This window comes from Xenopus tropicalis, chromosome 3, assembly GCF_000004195.4.
Source record: "Xenopus tropicalis strain Nigerian chromosome 3, UCB_Xtro_10.0, whole genome shotgun sequence".
Lineage (NCBI taxonomy): Eukaryota > Metazoa > Chordata > Amphibia > Anura > Pipidae > Xenopus > Xenopus tropicalis.
Window position 1 is genome coordinate 132,794,548 of NC_030679.2, and position 21,747 is coordinate 132,816,294.

General features: G+C 42.0%; 1 protein-coding gene across 4 annotated transcripts in view; it reads left to right on the top strand.

The window, feature by feature from the left end:
• The window catches only part of brd4 (bromodomain containing 4), a 33,111-nt gene that overhangs the window by 4,549 nt on the left and 6,815 nt on the right, over positions 1 to 21,747 (top strand). For 2 of the 4 annotated variants that reach the window (XM_018091980.2, NM_001142218.1), the window contains 12 exon segments: positions 7,690 to 8,014; positions 15,562 to 15,699; positions 15,837 to 15,981; positions 16,488 to 16,571; positions 17,194 to 17,426; positions 17,610 to 18,005; positions 19,168 to 19,296; positions 19,546 to 19,758; positions 19,859 to 20,052; positions 20,206 to 20,528; positions 20,947 to 21,057; positions 21,273 to 21,325. In XM_018091980.2, coding sequence (XP_017947469.1) covers positions 7,690 to 8,014; positions 15,562 to 15,699; positions 15,837 to 15,981; positions 16,488 to 16,571; positions 17,194 to 17,426; positions 17,610 to 18,005; positions 19,168 to 19,296; positions 19,546 to 19,758; positions 19,859 to 20,052; positions 20,206 to 20,528; positions 20,947 to 21,057; positions 21,273 to 21,325 — 2,344 coding nt within the window. 4 annotated transcript variants of the gene reach the window in all.

The following is a 21,747-nucleotide window of genomic DNA, read 5'->3' on the forward strand; positions in this document are numbered from 1 at the left end:
TCACTGACCCACTACATACATCTTATTTGATGCAGCACAGAAGTCACAGTATGAGAAATAACTAGAATCTGTATTTACAGGTACAGTTTTAGGGCTCTGGCACACGGGGAGATTAGTCGCCCGCGACAAAAAAATCGCCCTGTTCGCGGGCGACTAATCTCCCCGAGTTGCCTTCCCCTGCCATCCCACCGGTGACAATGTAAGTCGCTGGAGGGATGGCACACTTGGCGGCGCGATTTCGGGAAATCGCCGAAAAAGACTCGCAAAGGTTTTTTGGCGATTTGCGCGAAATCGCGCCGCCGCGTGTGCCATCCCACTGGCGACTTACATTTTCGCCGGTAGGATGGCAGGGGAAGGCAACTCGGGGAGATTAGTCGCCCGCGAACAGGGAGTTTTGTCGCGGGCGACTAATCTCCCCGTGTGCCAGAGCCCTAAAACTGTACCTGTAAATAAAGATTCTAGTTATTTCTCATACTGTGACTTCTGTGCTGCATCAAATAAGATGTATGTAGTGGGTCAGTGATGTATAAATGTCACCAGCTTTGTCTCTGTGTAGTTAGTTTGTTCCATAGTTATCAGGGAAGGTGGGCTGTAGGGGCATACTGGGTACTTGATGGGGCCATTTGCATCATGGATAGTGGGAAGGTACTGTCTATTGCAGTATAGGTTTAGTAGGAGCCCTTGTGTTATGATCATTTGTTTTTTACTAATGGCCTCTTCTCAGGGGCATTAAGGGCAGTTTCACATTCATTGTTTTCGGAGCTGGCATAGAAAGTGCAAGCAGAGAAAAGGCTGATCTGTTCCTGTCAGGTAAAGGATTTAATTGTGGAAATGTTAAAGAATGCATTTTCATGGTGAAATCTGCCCTGTGTGCGCTGGCAGGTTGATTGTGTGCGTGTCAGTCCATACACGAGACACGAGGGGACAGAAGCAGATCTGCGCCGACAGAGAACTGTGTGTGTGTGTGACATTGCCCTGAAGTGAATGTGTCTCGTTCATATCAGCAATATTAGACTGATTGCAAGATCTGCACCAAAATGCTTTGGGTGGCAGTTTGAGTCCCCCCGTCTGGGCCAGTGGATGCATGGGGGGTGAAGTGTAGATGGGACACTAGGGTAACAGTTGGCATTCTATGAAGGTGTGGGGACCTGCTATCCCCACCTTCACACTGCACTTGTAGCAAGTATCTGCAGTCCCTGGGTATATATGGGCCAGCCTGTGAGGGGTTAGATATGTTCTGTGGAGGAATTCTGTGTCAATAAGTCTCTCTATTTGTAATCATGAGCTCCAGGACTTGCTACAGAATTCCTGCCCAGGCTTCCTTGGCTATAGCTGGGATATCAGTGGCCCATTTTTGGCAGAGCCTGTCTAGATGCACTACTGAGGGCTTAAGTAGTATGGTATAAATTAGGTGGTAGCCTTCAGCAGTCCAGGCCTGTTTGAAAAAGATTGAATTTGGATATATCTAAAAAAAAACTTGGTTGATAGTCCGTTTTGAGCTTTTGAAAGGATTTAAATTGGCCTGCCTTCACTACCCGTTCTAAATACTTGTGATACATTGCATCAGCACTTGATCTTGCTTCTAGGGAAAAGAAAAATTGTTGCATCACGTGAAATTGTCTGTGCTGACTGAAATAGTCAGTTTTTGAATGGGGAGGGAGTTTGTGTGTGTGTGTGTGTGTGTGTGTGTAAGGTGGGAGTGTCTTTGCACACCTTTCCCTTTCCTGCTCACACACATCCTGACTACAAAATCAGGAGGGATACCGCATTCAGTTAATGGACAGATTCCTGCTCTTGGGGATAATTAGTTCAACTTTCAAGATTCTCTGTTTCAATGGCCAGCTGCATACATGTGCAGATCTGTTAATTCTGGCAGATTTTTACCTTTCTATCTGGACATATACGGTCACCTTGGATGCCAGTTTCAGTTGGCCATCCAGCTAGAACATAAACATAAACTCAGTGTTGGGCTTTTCCGTTTCCTTTGCAGTAAATAGAGAAACAAACATCTGTGCCATTTGACCATCAGTGCTGGATATAGATTTATATATATATATATATATATATATATATATATATATAATATGGAAGAACTCAATGTGGAAAGCAAAACAAATTTATTAGCAGTTGTCACATTACCCACATTAAGGGCTCTGGCACACGGGGAGATTAGTCACCCGCGACAAATCTCCCTTGTCACAGGCGACTAATCTCCCCGAACTACCATCCCACCGGCGAAAATGTAAGTTGCCAGTGGGATGGCACCCGCTGCGCAGGCGATTTCGGCAAATCGCCGAAGTTGCCTGCGCAGCGTGTGCCATCCCAACGGACATCCCCACTTACATTTTCGCCGGTGGGATGGCCGTTCCGGGGAGATTAGTCGCCCGCAAACAGGGGGAGTTGTTGCGGGCGACTAATCTCCCCGTGTGCCAGAGCCCTAAGGGTGAAGACACACAGAGCTATTAGTAGCAGCTACTTGTAGTGGCTACTAAAATAGGCAATGCTGATCAATTACTGATAATTGTCTGTGTCTATGGCAGGGTATTTTCTGGCTTTTAGTAGCCTTGCAAAAGTAGCTGCTACTAGTAGCCCAGTGTGTCCTTCACCCTAATGTTTTTCAGTTCCCCCCTAGCCGTCTCTGTGAATGCTTCCAGATCTTGTCATTTTGTGAATTATATGGGAAGCACCCAGAATCTGCCTATGATTTGGTGAGTGCCGGTACTAGTTGTGTGAATATCTGTCTGTCTATAGTACAGTTTCATAGTTTATGTGCATTTCACACTGCTTTGTAGCTGGGTTTAAAGGACCGTATGCTAGACAGTTGTCTGCCTGTGGAATCTAGGAATCTTGGAAGAGAAGTGTGAGTGCATATCAAAGGGTGTTGGTTGTGCTGTTTGTAACATGCAGATACTAGGGCTTGCAGCCATTGATCCTCCAGGGCAGCGCACACAGGGAATTGGCAAAGTGACTTTTTGGAATAGGAAAACATCTGTTTTTCCAAAATGCAAATAGATTTTCCCTCCCCCAGCTAAATTTGCCTTGAATGTTGTGCCTTCTGTTTGGTGGTTGCCTACAATTTGGTGTTGCCTCTGCCACTAAAGGTGACTGCCTACATGTAAAGCAGCAGAATGTGTAGTGAATGTGTAAAATCTGGTCAAACAAGTCAAATGTATTTTTATGGCACCTGCCTTTAAGTCTGATGCAATGTTAAAATACCCCTGTATAAGTGCCTAAAGGTGTATGAAATGTTCAGGTGGATTCCTGCTTCAATGATAGGTTACTATTGGGTTGGTGCCTCAGATACAAAGGGTAACTAAAATGCTTCCATTACAGAGGCTTAGAGAATGGTTTCAGGTGGCCTTCAATAGAAGCTGCTGCTCCTTTGTGTATCCCATGGCATCCCTGTCAGTGCCTTTGCAGCAGTAGCTTCCTGGGCCCTGCAACATGGATAAGTAGCTACTCTGGGCACTGGCACTCACTTCTGCAGGGGGCGCCATTAACACTTGTTTCCCAAATCCAATGCAATTACACGGTTTATATATAAACAGGGGTCAAATGCTATGCCATTTATTATCTTACTGTGTAAGAACTAAACCCGTTGTAATCTCCACAGTTTACCTGCTATATAACCATTTGTCCAATAGTTCAACCTGAACGGCTTATTCAAGTTATTATTTATAGAAACTTTACTAGTGTTTCTGCAGCAAACGCGCAATGTTTGTAGAGTAACTACGTTAAATGTATATACACGCAGAAACCTATTGCTTTTTGGTGTTACTTGCCCTTTAAAACTGAGCCTTGACACAACAGATCAGATATGAGCGCTGTAAAATGTTACGCCGTTTGCGTATCTCGCTTCCTAGTATGGGTGCCCGGTACGCGGTTTCCGTTTTGCTTCCATTACAGAGAGTTTCATCACCACGCTCCCGCTGCGGGTTTCGTCACTTCCGCAGCGCGGCTGTGAATTGAGTATTTTACGCCCCTTGCCCACTTTCCGGCATCTAAATTCTTTTTTTCTGCTACGCTTTCTGTGTAGCGTAAATCGTGGGAACGCGATTCGCTTATTGAGAGCGGTGGGGGGGTGGACTTACGCCATAGGCGTAGGTGGACCTTTGGGGAATCTGCTACTTACGCAGACGGTGTGTGGATGGTAGCAAGAACTGCGCAGTTTGCGTAACGCCGTGTCTCCTTGGCGGGCCCTGTGTCGGACGGTGAGTCCGCTAGCGGTGACGCGCCCGGGTATGTGTATATAGACAGTTACGGAGCTATCGGGCAGCTCTCCGTGTGCGCATATGTACACTCCCCGGTGTGGGTTGAAGGGAGATGTACGGGGAAGGAGGAGCCCGGGGCCTGAAGAGAAGCCTAGAGCCGGCGCCATTTTCTGGGAGAGGAGGCCCGGGGGAGGTGTATGTGAGCGCCGTGTATTTGTGTTAATGCGGTGTGTGTGTGTGAGACTGTACGGCCTCAGGGTGTGTGAGTGTGTGCATGTCCGTGTAGCCGACACATCTCTCCCGTGTTCCCTCTACACTCCGGTACCTGTGTGTGTGTGGGCTTCCTGCCCTCAGGCTTCCCATTACTACTAATGCATGGGGGCTGCCATTGTTACTCAGTGTATCTGTAGGCACCTTAGGGCTTTCTCTGCGCAGGTACAGTGTAACACATACTCAGGAAATGTATGTTCAGATATAGCAGATACTCCATGTACAGAGGGTAGTGCATACAGGCACATATATCTCTAGGGATGCAGTATATTTGTGTGTGTCGGGTACAAGCCTGTGCAGGCAAGCAGCATATCCCTTATAGTATGTATACCCACTACATGTCTCCCAGTAACTCTGCTTCACTGGCATCTGTAGCTAATAGAGCAGATACATGCACATCTGGAAGGTAATTTAGCATTCAGGCACAATTAAACACAACATCGCTAATTATCTTGCTTTATTTATTAAATTAGGATGTTGAGCGCGTGTTGGTGAGGTATATTCATGCTTGAGTATTTTGAATTCAATCACACAGCACATCACTAATAAATATATATATAATATGGGTGCTCAGCAATGGCTCCCTAAACAGATCAAACCGAAACTATGTTGCTTGTGGGTGGTGTTACATAACTGATACTAAACAATGTTGTTGTATTTAATTGTATGACTGTATAGGCTCTGCTGCAACATTTACAGCTGGGGATTGTAGGGCAGAACAGCTGGAGAGCATTTCCTTTACATTTACCCATTTGTTACATTTAGTTTACATGTGTATGTTACAATAATGTATTTGCTGGGTATATATTAAAGGAACAGTAACACCAAAAAATGTATTTATTTTAAAGAAATTAAACTATAATGTACTGGTGCCCTGCACTGGTAAAAGTTGTGTGTTTGCTTCAGAAACATTACTAGAGTTTATATAAACCCTGGTGTGTAGCCATGGGGGCAGCCATTCAAAGGAAGAAAAGGCACAGGGTATATAGCAGCTAACAGATAAACCCTGTAGAATACAATGGTGTCTTATCTGTTATCTGCTATGTAACCTGTGCCTTTTCTCCAGCTTGAATGGCTGCCCCCATGGCTACACAGCAGCTTATTTTTTAGTTTTACCAGTGCAGGGCCACAGTACGTTATATTTCCATTACATTAAAACACTTTCATTTTTTGGTGTTACTGTTCCTTTAAAGCATTTAGACCCATATTGCCCACTTCTTTGCATTGTTACGTTATTTATTGTACAGTTCAATGAGAATGGTGGGGTATTTATTAATATTGTTAATTTTTGTATAGATGTACAACTTTTTTTGCAATTAATATTTGTATGCCAATTTATAAAGAGAAAATTCACTTGTAAATAAACTTATGGTATAGATGGGTTTATAAAAAAAACACTTGCTAACTGGGCTACATTTGTTAATTGTTTTCAAATGAAAAGACTTGCTGCTATCTGTTTGTCAGGCCCCATGAGGCTGCAATTGTATCATTTTTAATGCTCATCTTTCTATTAAAGGCTGCTAATATTCATTTTTAAAGATCTGGGAAATTTCAAGCATGACATTTGACATAGGAACCAGGCATAGTTGGGTTGATAAAAGACCATCAGGTTTTACCTCTCCAGAATATCCCAGTGCACATATATACACACAATCTTACCAACCTATCTATATACTCACATGTATATATGTTTATACCAATATCTTTACTAACTGTAGACCTTAGTATTGCAATAGCCTTGGATATGATGCTTATTATCCAGGCCCCACTTAAAGGCATTAACAGAATCTGCCATCACAACATCCCCTGGCAGGGCATTCCCCAACCTCACTGCCCTCACTATGAAGAACTATGCTGCTTCAAATTAGGGATTCACCAAATACATTATTTTGGGATTTGTCCGAACCCTGAATTCCTTGTGAAAGATTTGGCCAAATACTGAACCAAATCCTAATTTGCATATGTCTATTAGGGGAAAAAGGTGTTAAAGGAACAGTAACTCCAAACAATGAAAGAGCTTTAAAGTAATAAAAATATAATGCACTGTTGCTTTGCACTGGTAAAACTGGTGTGTTTGCTACAGTAACACCACTATATTTATATAATAAGCTGCTGTCTAGCCACGGGGGCAGCCATTCTAGCTGGAAAAAAAGGAGAAAAGGTACAATTTACATAGCAGATAACAGAAGTTCTGTAGAATACAATAGTGGTTTATCTGTTATCTGCAATGTGCCTGTGCCTTTTCTTCTTTGAATGGCTGCCCCCATGGCTACATAGCAGCTTATTTATATAAATTATAGTAGACTTTCTGAAGTAAACACACAACTTTTACCAGTGCAGGGCAGCAGCACATTATATTTTAGTTACTTTTATACACTTTAATTTTTTGGTGTTACTGTTCCTTAAGGAGAACCGCTCACATAGCACGCTGTTTCAACTTCCGTATTTAAAGTCACAAAATTTTAATGATTTGGATTCGGTTTGGCCAGGAGCACGGATTCGGCCAAATCCGAATCATGCTGAAAAAGGCAGATTCTTGGACGAATCCCAAACCAAATCCTGGATTTTGTGCATCCCTACTTGTGTTCCTCTAGTCTGGCCGGCCTCTGTTGTGTGCTCATTTTTATGGGAAAGATCTCCCACTGTCTGTCTGTAATGCCTTCTAATGTACTTGTACAGAGTAATCATGTCCCCCCAACCCTGACAGTCTAACCTCATAGTTTAACCCTTACCAGTTTAGTTGAAGTCTCTGCACTCTCTTCAGCTCTTTAATATCCTTAGGGACTGGAACCCAAAACTGCACTACATCTATTTCTAAAAGTTACTATATACTTGCTTTCCCTCCTCCTGGTTTCTCATTGACAGGGCATATAATTTGTATGTTTCCCATGTTTGTGTAGTTTTACTCTCACACTTCAAATACATACAGGCAGGTTAATTTGCCCCTGATAAAACTGACCCTCTTCTGTGTATGTGGGAATTTGATAGGAAAATTAGTTTGTAAGCTTCATTGGACAGGGACTTATGTGAATTATGTAAAATCTCTGTAAAGTGCTGCGAAATGACAGCGCTACATACATAAAGAGTAATACTGAGATGGGAATGGATAGCCATAGGGCTATAAGTCAGGTCATATATGTTTTCTTTATTAGTGGATTTTGTGTGTTCCATGCAAGCATACTGATATTTATTTTTTTTGCCTTTCCAGGTCACCTGGCTCTGCGTGCGATGGGAGCTACGCTATGTCAACCGAGACTGGGCCTGGTACACGTCTGAGAGCCACATCTGGAATGGGTGACGGAGTAGAAGGGGCTCAGATGTCGGGCCAACAGCTGCCTGCCGCTCCCCAGCCCCAGCCACAGAACTCATCGCTGCTCAATCCTCCTCCTCCTGATATCGCAAGACCCAGCCAAGCAAAGCGCCAGACCAACCAGCTGCAGTACTTACTTAAGACAGTGCTCAAGACATTGTGGAAGCACCAGTTTGCATGGCCTTTCCAGCTACCTGTTGATGTGGTCAAGCTCAATCTGCCTGTAAGTACAAATTACTTCACAGTGCCTGCCATTCTGAGTAATTGGCAAAGTGGAGCATTGGGCAGAAGACAACTTTGCTTTGAGTTTGGTGTATTTAGTAGTCTGGACTTAAGCGATCTACTTTAAATATAGTGTATATAGTGTTTCCTAGAGTAAAAATATTCAGTAAAGGAAGTCCATGTTGTTGCTTCAAATATTGTTGTTGACTTTTAGACGACAATTGCAGAATGTTGGATGCTACTAGTCAAATGAGATGGAAAGACAATTGTGTATGACACAGCTGTAATCCTTCTTTTTTGACTAGTAGCATCCAACATGAAATCATCTTTATCTTTATAATAAATACAGTAAAGATTCCGCCCACAAAATACACGTGCCTCATCATGTTTATGTACATCTGGTACCTTTTCTCTATTTTTGTTTGGCCAAATAGAATCTGACCTTATTTGGCCAAAGTTAAAACAGAGCGCTGGCATGAAAAGTATGGCTGGGCTTGTACGATGGAAAATCTGTCATCATCAATATGCACTCATTTACTTTCTGATATTCTTGGGGGAACGTACACAGACAAACACATTAGTTGTTACCCTTTATCTTCTCCATGCTGGTTAATAACCACCATAAATGTTTCTTCACTTTTTAGCTAAATGTATGGAGTACCCCTCCCTGTTTCTAATGGCTTTTATACAGCAGGTGCTGTGATAGCCATAGCTTGTGACTGATGCTGCAGAAGGATGATATAATGGTACAACGTCAGGATCCATGCAGCAGCAGGCGGCTATTGTAAAGGTTAGATTTAGGAGAATGGTCACGATTGTATGATGACCTCTCTGTATCCGTGTTATGACTGGAGCTGCTTTATATTTCTGTGTGTCCCAACGTTGCTTTTCCCTGAGCAATGGGGTTACAGCTTGCTGTGTCTGAGATGGATCTCCCACAGGTGTAGCGTGAAATGCCACACTAGCTCTGTTCAGTACTAGCCCACTCTATTAGGTGATAAAGATCTATTCTGTTGTGTTACTACAGATGATGCCTGTCGATATGTTTAAGTAGTTGCTTCACTTGATGGAGAGATTTGTGTGTATATTCCTTGCTCCATTTGTTACTTTTAATTTGTATCAATGTCCAGCAGTGGTCATCATGCTGAAATTTTTTTTTTTTTTTTACAAGAAGATGTATAGCATAAGTGACCCCCCCAGTGTTGCAGGCAAAAATTAACACTATATGGTTCCTTATTGGAGTTCACTTTAGGTTGATAAAGTTTCTGTCTGTGTTCCAAATGAGGGGTGGGCATGTTCTATTAGGGGGGGGGGATAACCAATCAAAACCCTGCAATCACACAAGCAAAGACAGATTTCAGTTCCCTGTCAGGTCAGTCTATAGCTGTTGATTGGTTCCTAGCCAACAGTGCAGTGTGGTAAGTATGCCGGCTCATTTCATACTTACCCGACTGTATCTGAAGATAAAATCATATCTAAATGTTTGATACTTCTCCATTATTTTTATATTTTTCTTATTAAATATTGATTTCCCCTACCCTATCCTTATCTTTTTGCAGAAATGTTGAATTCCTAATAAGCAGAATAGCAGTTTGTTTCAGATAGAGTAATTCTGGACAGCATGCTGTTATAAAAATAGCTTGAATTGAAAGACAACTAGACATGGAAAGACCTGTGGGTTTGGCAACCTTTCCAGACCAGCGCATCTTTGCCCAAGCTTGATCAGAGAGCCTATGGCTGGGTTACCATAGGTGCCTATGCAGACCCTTTAGCAGATGATTAAATCAATGACTTGTTGCAGTCTTTGGTCGAAAAGAGTTTCAAACATACCTTATAGTTATCCGTCTGGCAATACAAGTGTAGCTTTAAAGAGCAATAGTTTTTGGCTGCCAGGGTCAGTGCCCCCCATTTGAAAGCTGGAAAGTGACAGAAGAGAGAGAGGCAAATAATTCAATAACTATTAAGAATAAATAATGAAAACCTAGTTGCAAAGTTGCTAGGAATAGGGCATTCCATAACATACTGAAAGTTAACGTAAAGGCGAAATACAACATTAAGTTACTACTATTACTTTAGGTTGACTTTAACTCAAAGATGATTTATGGCTTTCACTAAGGGGCTCAATATAGGAGATAGCTGTCACCGGTGAGTGGGCAGTCCTGTCATGGGAAAACATGTTTTTTTTTTTTTTTTTTCCTTAACCCATCAGTTAATAGAGCTTCTCCAGCAGAATCCTGCATCGTAATCTGTTTTTCAAAAACACAAACAGATTGTTTTATATTTAATTTTTAAAGTTCACATGGATCTAGCCATATTCTTCATTTCCCAGGGTGCCACAGCCATGTGACCTGCACTCTGATCAACTTGCAGCTCATCAGTAAAGTGTGACTGATGTTTGAGCGATATCCCCCCTCCCAGCAGCCGATCAGCAGAACAATGGGAAGGGAGCAAGATAGCAGCTCCCAGTAGATATCAGAATAGCACTCAATAGTAAGAAATCCAAGTCCGGCTTGGGACTCCTCCAGTTACATGGGAGTAGGAGAAACAATAGGTTATCTGAAAGCAGTTCTAATGTGTAGCGCTGGCTCCTTCTGAAAGCTCAGACTCAGACACAATGCACTGAGATGGCGCCTACACACCAATATTACAGATAAAAATGCATTTGTTGGTTGAAGAATAACATTTTAAATAGCAGAGTGAATTATTTGCTATGTACACAATGTAATTTAGTAATAAACACTACACCATAAAAATCATGACAGTTTCCCTTTACTGAAAAGTGCTCAGTAGTGCGTCAGTCTGTGCCTGGGTTCCACTAACTACTTAGCCAATGATGGAGACAGTTTGGGTTGCAATATCTGCTGTACTGGTGTTTGGGTCAGTGGTATTGCCAAGAACTTTCATATAGCTAGATACCACAACATAGAAGGTTTTTTTTTTTTTTTTTTTTTTTGTTTTGGGTGGGGATAATAAAAGCTGGTTCTAAGTCGTGTTCTTAATTTTATTATTTTATATCTATATACAATATATACCTGTTACACAAGATACTTCTTAATAAAGGATTACATTGTTAAGCCTGCCTTTGTCATGTTTTAATTACACCTTAATTGCATATACTTAATTAAATAACTATGCTATTGTTTATAGTATATTTTCTTTCTTCTTTGTGCCATATTTCTGTGCACTCAGCTACACCATCAATCTGATCACTCTGCAACCTTGTTGCCATAGCTCTTTTTGGGTGGGTAGGGGGCGCAGGTGTTGGGCACAGCTCCTGGTAATTTCACAGCTGGTTCTGGTGAAGGTTTTGTTGAAGTTTTTAGATGAGTTCTCAAATTTTACTGGGTAACATTTCCCACTGAAACACCATTCTCTTTTTTTTTTTTTTTTTTTGCATAAATTTTCCACCCCCTCATTTCACTGTTTGGGAGTGACCTTGGCCCATTCTCCCAGATTTGCTTCAGGTTATTCAGGTTAGTAAGGCAGCGTATGTGCAGTTTGCAAGAGAATATCCAATTAATTAAGATCAGGGCCATTGTAGGGCATTTACAAGTGTCAATCGACTAACCTGATTGGCAGAAAATATGCACCACAATCAATTCATTTTGGAGTCCAATAGTTCTAAATTGACCAAACCTAAAATAGATGTCGCTGGTCTGCATTAAACATGTTTTTCTATAGAAAACTTTCAGGTGATCTGTTTTACACAACTGGGTCTCCGTGTCTTTATTTGATGGCTGCATGACATGTTTAGTTAAATAAAGGAATGGTTACACACTTAACTCTGAGTAGGGCCACAGCTAAGGTATGCCTGGCACACTGAGGGGCAGATCTGTGTGACTGTTATAGATAAAATTGCAACTCCCTGTGGTTGGGGGATGCTGGGAGTTTTAGGGGGAGAGTAACTGAATGGCAGCTGTTGGGAAATTCTGTTTCTTTCTAGCTCAGGATATAGACATTGATAGTGGCAAGTTTGGTGCATTTGAGTTTGGTATATAGTGAAAGCATGTACATTGCCATAAATATTACTATTATAATCATTTATTCATAAGCTACTTTTCCCTGCATAATGGCACTTTTCACATTTGCCAACTCGGTTCCTCTCCATGGTGGGTTCAGAGGATATGTGGAAAGTGTCACTATCTCTTTAAAGATGTCTTCCAGAATTATGTATAAAAAGGCTTTAATTCTAATTTAAACTGTTTACATGGCAAATAATTCACTCTAGCATTTAAAATTTTATTCTTGAACCAATAAATGTATTTTTTTAGTTATAATATAGATGTGTAGGCTCCATCTCAGTGCATTGTGCCTGAGTCTGAGCTTTCAGAAGGAGCCAGCGCTACACATTAGAACTGCTTTCAGCTAACCTATTGTTTCTCCTACTCCCATGTATCAGGAGGAGTCCCAAGCCGGACTTGGACTTTTTACTGTTGAGTGCTATTCCAATATCTACCACTTCTAGCAATACAGCTATCAGGGAGCTGCTATCTTGCTACCTTGTTCTGTTGATTGGCTGATAGGGGGGAAAAGGGAGGGCGGGTGATATCACTCCAACTGCTGCAGCGCAGCAGTAAAGCGTGATTGAAGTTTATCAGAGCACAGGTCACATGGCTGTGGCACCCTGGGAAATGAAGAATATGGCTAGCCACATGTGAAATTTCAAAAGTTAAATATAAAAAAAATCTGCTGGAGAAGCACTACTAAGTTTTGCATTTTGGGAAAAAAAACATGTTTTCCCATGACTGTGTTTCTTTAAGTAGGACGAAGTCTCTGACTGGCGGATAACAATGTGGTCTGATGTTATTGGGACATAGCCAACATTTGCTGACAACATGTATTTGGAATGCACATCAGACAATAATGGACCATGTTGTGTAAAAACATAAGATGAGTGGAACACTGGTGGCAACAGCGAACCGAGTAACGTGGGCTTGGTTAGCTCGTGCTTTTGGGTGCTCTTAGATTCAAGAAAAAAATGCCAAGGGTCCTTATTTTGCATTTAGCCTTTACAAAAAGATGCCGTATGAGTATCGCAGGGTAGGTACTAAGCACACTAGTGGAAACCTATTAGTGTATATAGTGCCTTTTAGTCTCTGGGAGAAAGTTGTTTCTTTTTGGCCCTGCCCAAAGGACAGTCAAAAAGTGATTATTATGTGAATAAGCATTTAGTAACGGAGTATATTGTACTCGCTTTACTATCACTGTGTTTGTGGTAACTTCTGTCAATAGCCGCTAGCCTGTTCTTGCTCTGGCTGACTTTCAAATTTAGATGTACATAATTATAAATCCTGTATGAATTACACCGTCGCCTGCAAATATTTAAGGAGAACTAAACCCTTAAAAAGAATATGGCTAGAAATACTGAACTTATTGTCCTAGCCTAATGGACCAGCAGCCTTATAGCAGTAATAATCTAGGCCTTCAAAGTTGTTCATAGTAGGTAGCCATTTTGGATCTTGTTAGGCCAGCCTTTTGGTGTCTGTGGCACTGGACATGCTCAGTGTACTCTCAGCAGCTCTTGAGAAACTGAACAGAGAAATGAAGTTTGTCAGTCATAGAAGCTGATGTTACAGGGCTAACTGTTCAGATTTCATCCTAGAATATGGCTTTGTGTCAAACGCTCTTGTTGTTTGAGTTTCCCATGGGCATGTGTGCCAGCTTGGTGGTTGATTCCAACAGAGCAGATCTTGACCGATTGTAGATGTTTTGATTTGGAAATGTGACCTGCATTGTACCATGTATAAAAGTAGCAGATAAGGGTGTGAAGGAAAATCATTATAATTCAAAAAAAATGTTATTCATATAAAATATGTATGTTGCCAGTGAGGGTGTCCCAACAGTTGTATTGAGTAAATGAAGAATTGCAACTCTTCTCTTCTTCTCGAAGTTACAGTAGAAAGCCGAAGAATGTGGCGCTGCGTGTTTATGGCCACTTAGGTGATATCCATCTGTTCAGCCTGTGGGCTGATTGGGCACATACCATAAAGTGTATCATTCCGCGTATGGCCACCTTAAAGTGATTCTCACACTAAAAAACTGCTCTTCAAAATATTAATGTACATTTAAAGTACCTATAGGTCATGTTGATCATTTTTCACCAATAGGCTTGCTTTTGTAAGTTGTTCCTTGACGTTCCTAAACCTGACTGTTTTGCCAACCTTCTCAGCCTGTCAGTTACAGCTTCTAATGCTAACCGACAAATATGGCTGCCCCCTCATACAGGAACATGGGGGATCTGATAGGGAATGTAAAAGCATTGGGCAAATACTTTTACTTGCCTCAGATGTGACTCTTTAATGAGAAATCCAGCCTTAAGGTCCCCATACACTTGAAGATTCTGGCCAATTTCAGGCCAGATATCGGGTCGGGTATGGCCGTCGTTTCTGCCCTACACAGGCCGATAAGCTGCCAAATCAGTCCAAGGGACCAATATCGGCAGCTACAATCGGCCCGTGTATGGGGACCTTTAGACATGGTTTACAAGCCATTGTAATTATTATCTTTAGTAGAGGTATGGGACCCATTATCCAGAATGCTCGGGACCTGGTGTTTTCCGGATAAGGAGTCTTTCTGTAATTCGGATCTCCTACCTAAAGTCGGCTAAAAACATTATTTAAACAGTCCTATTGGGTTTAATTATTGTTCTGCCTCTAATAAGGATTAATTATATCTTAGTTGGGATCAAGTACAAGGTGCTGTTTTATTACAGAGAAAAGGGAAATAATTTTGAAAAATGTGAATTATTTGATTCAAATGGAGTCTATTGAGATGGCCTTTCTGTAATCTGAATCTTTCTGGATAATGGGTTTCCGGATAAGGGGTCCGATACCTGTATTAGAGAGAAGTTGTTCGTTTCCTACCTAATGCAGCTTTCCCTGTGGAAGCTCCAGGCCTGTGTAGTAATAAAATACAAGTAATCAGTGCTATTATAAGAGTGTTTAGAAATTGCTGGGCTCTGTGTATGCAAAGAAACTCATTTTTTTTTTCCTTGTTCTGATTGTAAAAATTTTAGTGCAGACTTTCCCTTTAAGCATCTGTGATCTATGCCACACAGCTCATGGTGTGGGAAGATGAAGGGCTGTGGCAGGCTAGTGGTTAAGGGAAAATACATGGCAAATAAACCTATATAAATGTCTTTCCGTGTAGGGCAGCTTCCGATGGCCAACAGCTCTATGCATTTTCAGGTAGAGGCACCTCCTGCGTGGGTTAGAAAGTACTAGTGTATGTGCTTAAAGTACTCTGTACCATGAGGTGGCTCAGTGGCTGACCCCAAAAGGTAATTTAAGGCTGCGTTAATGGGCTCTGCTTGTTTGGCATTAAACAGTTGCCTTTGGGAAGCAGTACATAAAATGAGCCACAGCTTAGTGTAAGGGGAGTTTGCCAAAAGGTTGTAGGAAGTAACTGTTGGTTTTTTTTAACCACATATACCACATTAAATCTTCACAAATCAAAATGCCTTTAGAAGGGACAGGTTCATAGTAAACACTGCACTCCCTGCTCAGAGGCAACAGAACTATTGTAACATCTTCCTGTCTTCTCTTGTAGGATTATCATAAAATAATTAAAAACCCAATGGACATGGGCACCATTAAAAAGCGCCTCGAGAACCATTATTACTGGAACGCCCAAGAATGTATCCAGGACTTCAACACAATGTTTACAAACTGCTACATCTATAACAAGGTGAGAAGAGTGTATTTGAATACAGCCTAGGACAATATTTAAAGTGCAAAAGACCCAGTAGAATGTACCTATTAACCACTACCCTATTATTGGGGTAGATTGCAATTAGTGCATTCACATTCCATGTCCTTTTATAGCCTGGAGATGACATAGTGCTGATGGCCGAAGCCCTTGAGAAGCTTTTTCTGCAGAAGATCTCAGAGATGCCCCAGGAAGAAACCGAACTGGCAGTTGTGCAGAGCAAAGGCCGTGGCCGGGGAAGAAAGGAGCAAAGTGAGCAAGGTGTATAAAATATTTAATACATTTATTTTTTTTGCCTTTCACTTAAAACCAGAAAGTGTTTAAGTTATTAGGACCTTGTTACAAAGAGGTCAAGTTTAAAGAGATAGTACACCTCTTGTTCAACATAAGCTCAGTGAATACTGCTTGTGTATAATATACCTTTTGCCTGTTACAATAAAGAAAACATTTTTTTTTAATTTCTTGAGCACAACAAGACAGAGGAACTGAAACTATTTTCAGTTTCCAACTTCCTGTTACTTATGATCAAGTTGTAGGTGAAATTAAGAGAGCTCATTACCCCTGTAATCAGCTGAGCTGGTTTCAACAGACATAGAGGGGTATAGCGCATGTAAAAACAAAACCAGTGATTATGTGGCATAACAAGAAGGAAGATTTATGAGGAGTTTTTGCTTAGTCAGGCTTAACTGCCTTTAAGAAGCAAGTTGGGGATTTGGTGGAAAATGTAATTTAATGCTGTTTGTGTGCTTTTTTTTTTTTCCCTCCAGATACTTCAATCACCCCCATGAGAACCCGAGTCCTGTCTGGGTCACTAGGAGACAAGAGCGCCGTCAAACCTCCCCCTGTTACACGTAAATCAAACTCCTTGCTTCTATTTCCTATGTGCATAAATTTGACTCCTATGTAAAGGCCCCAAACTTGGCATTAAAGGAGAACAAAACTCTCCCTCCATCCCCAGGCTCTCTCCATAGTTCTCCCCTGCCTGACCACCCATTAACTATTAGACCTAAGCCACACGGGCCCGATCCTCGGCATGCACCTGCGCTACACTCTGATCAGCTTTCGGATGTGCCTGAACCCAGAGCCACTGCGCCAGCCCAGAGTGCAGGAATATAGAGCAGATTTTGGTGCCAAAGCACACAAACATTACGGCGTGGAATTCCGCTCCGACGCAGGTGCCATCTCTCACTACTTCACATCCTTGTCAGTTGGAGCATGGGCAGATGAACCTAGGTCTACATTGACCTCAACTGTGTAGGAGGAAGGTTTTTATTCTCCTTTAAGTCTTGTCTTGCCAGAACTGTACCATGTATGAGATATATAGTAGCAGTGTGTAAGCAAAGAGTATATATTGTACAATGTAAAACCACTTAATATTGAAGAAAATGTTAATTATTTAACTGTGGCAAATTCAGAGGTGTCAGTATTAGCTCTGATGAATGACAAAACTTTTTTTTTTCCCTTTGTTTTTAGCTGTGTCCAAGCCTGCAACCCCAACGCCCCCTACTGTGACCAGGGCTCCCACCCCTCCACAAACCAGACCACCCCAACAAGCTCGCCCTCCAGCTATCACTCAAGCCCCCATCAGTTTCTCTCCCACCATCAGTCAGGATGTGGTGGTTCCAACGACCGTAGCCCCAACACCAGTTCCTCAGCCACTTCCAAATCATCCTGCAGTCATCCACACTGCTGCCCAGCCTGCAAAGGTGAGGTCAACTGGCTGTGTGTTGCTTCTTTCATGAGACTAACACCTTTTATTTTTCAGTTTTTATAATGCCCATGTTGTTGCTGTGCATTGTTTGCATTAAAGGTATGAATGTCTGTTTTATGGAGAAATATGGGTGGGAAACTGGCACCGTTGTTAATGCTATACTTTCCCAACTCCCTAGACAAAGAAAGGTGTGAAGAGGAAAGCAGACACCACAACCCCCACTACCCATGACCCGCTCCATGAGTCCTCCCCACTCCCTAGTGACTCCAAGCCTCCAAAGGCTGGCCCTCGAAAGGAGAGTGGGCGTCAGATTCGACCAACTAAGAAAACCGAGGTGCCTGACTCTCAACTTCCTGCCCCCCCTGTTTTGCAACCCCAACCTACACCCACTGCTGAGAAGGACAGCAAGACAAGCGAGCAGTTACGGTATTGTGCAGGCATTATCCGGGAAATGTTTTCCAAAAAGCATCAGGCCTATGCGTGGCCATTTTACAAGCCCGTTGATGTGGATGCCCTTGGGTTACATGACTACCGTGAAATTATCAAGCATCCAATGGACCTAGGCACCATTAAGGTGAGCTGTTTGTCTCTACTCATTCTTATTGTTCTCTGCAAGTTACATAGACCTGTGCACTGTTGTGTTTATGGTCATAGTAAGCTTACAGAAGGATAGGTTTTCAGTACATATAGAACACAGCCCTTAAACATATTAACCTCACTTGAGAATGATTTGCATAGAAAGAAATGGAATCAGTCTTTTTCAAAGCTCCCCAGACTTATTGGCTAGATTCTACATCATTTCTGTGCCCTCAGTGTTTAGGAGGAGGGTTTGTTAAAGGGCCAGTAAGACAAAATAATTAAGGTTAATGTATGCTTTTCTGTATAATGTATAGTTACCCTGTGCTTATAAACAAAAAAAAATTGTGTAACATTAATATAGTTTACTGCAACCGCAATGTGTGTAGCTATGCAAGCAGCCATACTAGTAAGGTGTCAGTCTGATGGCTGCATTGGGTATTCAGCAAGCTGATTAATGTATGAAATCTTAAAGTGCTGCATGTTGTGCATGAGTAGAGTCTTCTCTAACTATTAAAGGTGTGATTCGCTGTTACATTAATGGAATGGCCAGTTCTTACTTTTAAATTGGTCTTTATTTTAAATCATTTTTAAATTATTTTGTTTCCTGCTTTGAAATGGGGATCACTGACCCACTTTTGAAAGCAAAAAAAAACAAAAAACTTGTTTTGTTACTTACATATTCTCATAATTCAGCTTTACTGCTATTCATATTCCAGTTTCGTATTCAAACCGCTTCCTGGTTGCTAGGGTAATTTGGACCCTAACAACCAGATAGCTGCAAAAATTCCAAACTGGATAGCTGTTGGAACAAATATCTAAATATTTCATTAACTACAAAAAATGAAGACCGATTGCAAGTTGTTTCGAATAGCACTTTAGACATCATAGTAAAAGTTAATGCGAACAACCCCTTTAATGAAAATATAGGGATCACATGGGGTTGGTGGTTGCAGCAAGGTAAAGTTATCTGTTTATCGTAGTTTTTGTTTAAGGGCAAGGGCACACGGTGTATATTATTTGCTTCTCTCAGCCCTGCATAAACAAGTTGCAGCCTAGCATCACCATAATCCAGCGTGTTTAATAAGCAACATTGCTTCTGTAACCTGTAAGCCCCATGAACAGCTGTCAGTGCCAACCTTTCTATTTGCTGCTTCCAGGTAAAGATGGATAATTGGGACTACAAGGACGCAAAGGAATTTGCATCTGATGTGCGGCTTATGTTCTCAAACTGTTACAAGTACAATCCCCCTGATCATGAAGTTGTGATAATGGCTCGCAAGTTGCAGGTAATGCACAGAACGATTTCTGCAACAAGAGTACAGAATGTTGGGACGTTTGGATCTAAAAAGGGAGGGGAGCGGTCCATAGCTAGCAGTCATGCAATGTTTCATGCTAGATCGTGGGGTACCTATAGATCTACAGATAATTCTTTAACATCTTGCCCTAAAATTTAGTGATCTTGCTTGTACTCCTGACATTGGAGCAGATATTTGTTGCACAGTTTCATTTTGTTTTCCTGTTTCCTGGCTTTTTAGGATGTTTTTGAAATGCGCTATGCCAAAATGCCTGATGAACCTGAGGAGGCGCCAGCTCCTGCACCCTCTCCTGCTCCAGGGCCCCCAGCCCCATCCATCAAAGGCCCTCCGCCAACCTCTAGTGACAGCAGCAGCGATAGCTCATCTGATAGTGAAAGCAGTTCAGACAGTGAGGAGGAACGGGCACAAAGACTGGCAGAGCTTCAGGAACAGGTGATTAACTGACAGAGAAGAATAGGTGTAAGGTGCAAAGGATCTTCTGAGTGGTTAGCTGGCTTTTGGTATCTCACACAATTTCTTTGGTTCTATTCAGTTGAAAGCTGTACATGAGCAGTTGGCAGCTCTATCTCAGCCACAGCCGAACAAACCAAAGAAGAAAGAGCGTGAAAAGCGGAAGGAAAAGCACAAACGAAAAGAAGAGGTGGAGGAGCCTAGAAAGGGCCGTATCCGAGAGCCACCAGCCAAGAAACCCAAGAAAAGTGTTCAAGGGTCCGGAGGTACACCAAGGTCAGTAGTGCTGCTGGTAATTAACAGTAAACTATATGTGCTCTCAGTTTCAGTAGAAACAAACAGAATCCAGAATGCTAGAATTTCACACACTGCACGGAGGAAGCTCTATATCGTTAGTAATAAGCTGTATTTTACTACACCTGTCTCCAGCATCAAGAAAGAAGCACCTCCCCCTGTGGCACGCCCTGCTCGTCCAGTGCCACCTCCGGCACCATGTGAGTCCTCTGAGGAAGAAACGCAACGATGTCGGCCAATGTCATACGAAGAGAAACGCCAGCTAAGCTTGGACATTAATAAGCTGCCAGGCGAAAAACTGGGCCGCGTCGTGCACATCATCCAGTCTCGCGAGCCTTCCCTGAAGAACTCCAATCCAGATGAGATTGAGATAGACTTTGAGACACTTAAACCGTCCACACTGCGAGAGTTGGAGAGATATGTTACCTCCTGTTTGAGAAAGAAGCGAAAACCACAGGGTGAGGAGGGGGAAAATATTTTTATATCAATAATAATGTGCGAGAGTGAAGCTGATCAAATAGATTAAAAATAAAAAACTTGCCAAACTAGTGGATTCTATTCTGGTTAAGCTGCACAGGTGCTGGCTGATTGGTCACCCTTTACCACCCTACCTTCTCCCCCAACATGGCCCTCTGCTAACTGGCGTTTCAAACCTGACCAGTAGATATCTGGCTAATTTAGGTTGGATAGGTGATCATTTTGCCCACGCACATGGGCAAGTAAACTGCCCTCTGACTGGCCGGATCGGCACATAATGTCGGCTTGTGTATGACCGCCTTAATGCAATGTGAAAATGAAGTAGATGTGGGAAGATTGTTGTTGGTTCTTCTCTGATTCTGCCACAGTTTTCTAATTATTGTTTATCCTCGGTTGCAGATAAAATAGAAGCTCCCACATCTGGCACTGGTAAAGTAAAAGGCTATTCCTCTTCAGAGTCTGAGAGCTCAAGTGAGTCCAGCACGTCAGACAGCGAGGAGTCCGACCCAGGTCAGATGCCAATGTTATTTAATGAGGTGTCTGTTTGCTATATGTTAATTAATCCTGCTTACAGCACTAAAAGCTTCAAGACAGAGCTGGATCTCTGGCAGTGTTTGAGGTCCCATGACCCTTGGGCTGCAGTTCAATCCTGATGCATGCGCCATGCCAAGTGTCATGTTGGACACAAACCTCGACTCTAATGTCTCTTTTCATGTGTCTTGCAGAAACAGCCCCAAATCAGAAGAAAAAGGGGCACTCGGGGAGAGAGTCTAGAAAGGTAACACAGAGGCAGAAAAGTCCTATATACTTTTATTATTTAAATTGTGCCACCCCCCTCCATCCTATTCAAATACCTCATGATGTTAATCTTTGCGCTTTCTGAATTTCCCCTTTACTGACAAGCTGCAGGGATATAAATATTTCATCCAAAAATTATACTAATAAAGCTATTGAACTAGGAGACAATGTTTTTTAATTGCATATAATACAGTGGAGGAAATAATTATTTGACCCCTCACTGATTTTGTAAGTTGCAAATCAGTTGCTATCTTTTATTTAAAGTTATTTTTTCGATTTTCCTTTTGATGTGCTATCTGCCACTGTTAAAATAAACCTACCATTGAAATGATACTGTTCTGAGACTTTTCATTTCTTTGTCATTGGACAAACTTACAAAATCAGTGAGGGGTCAAATAATTA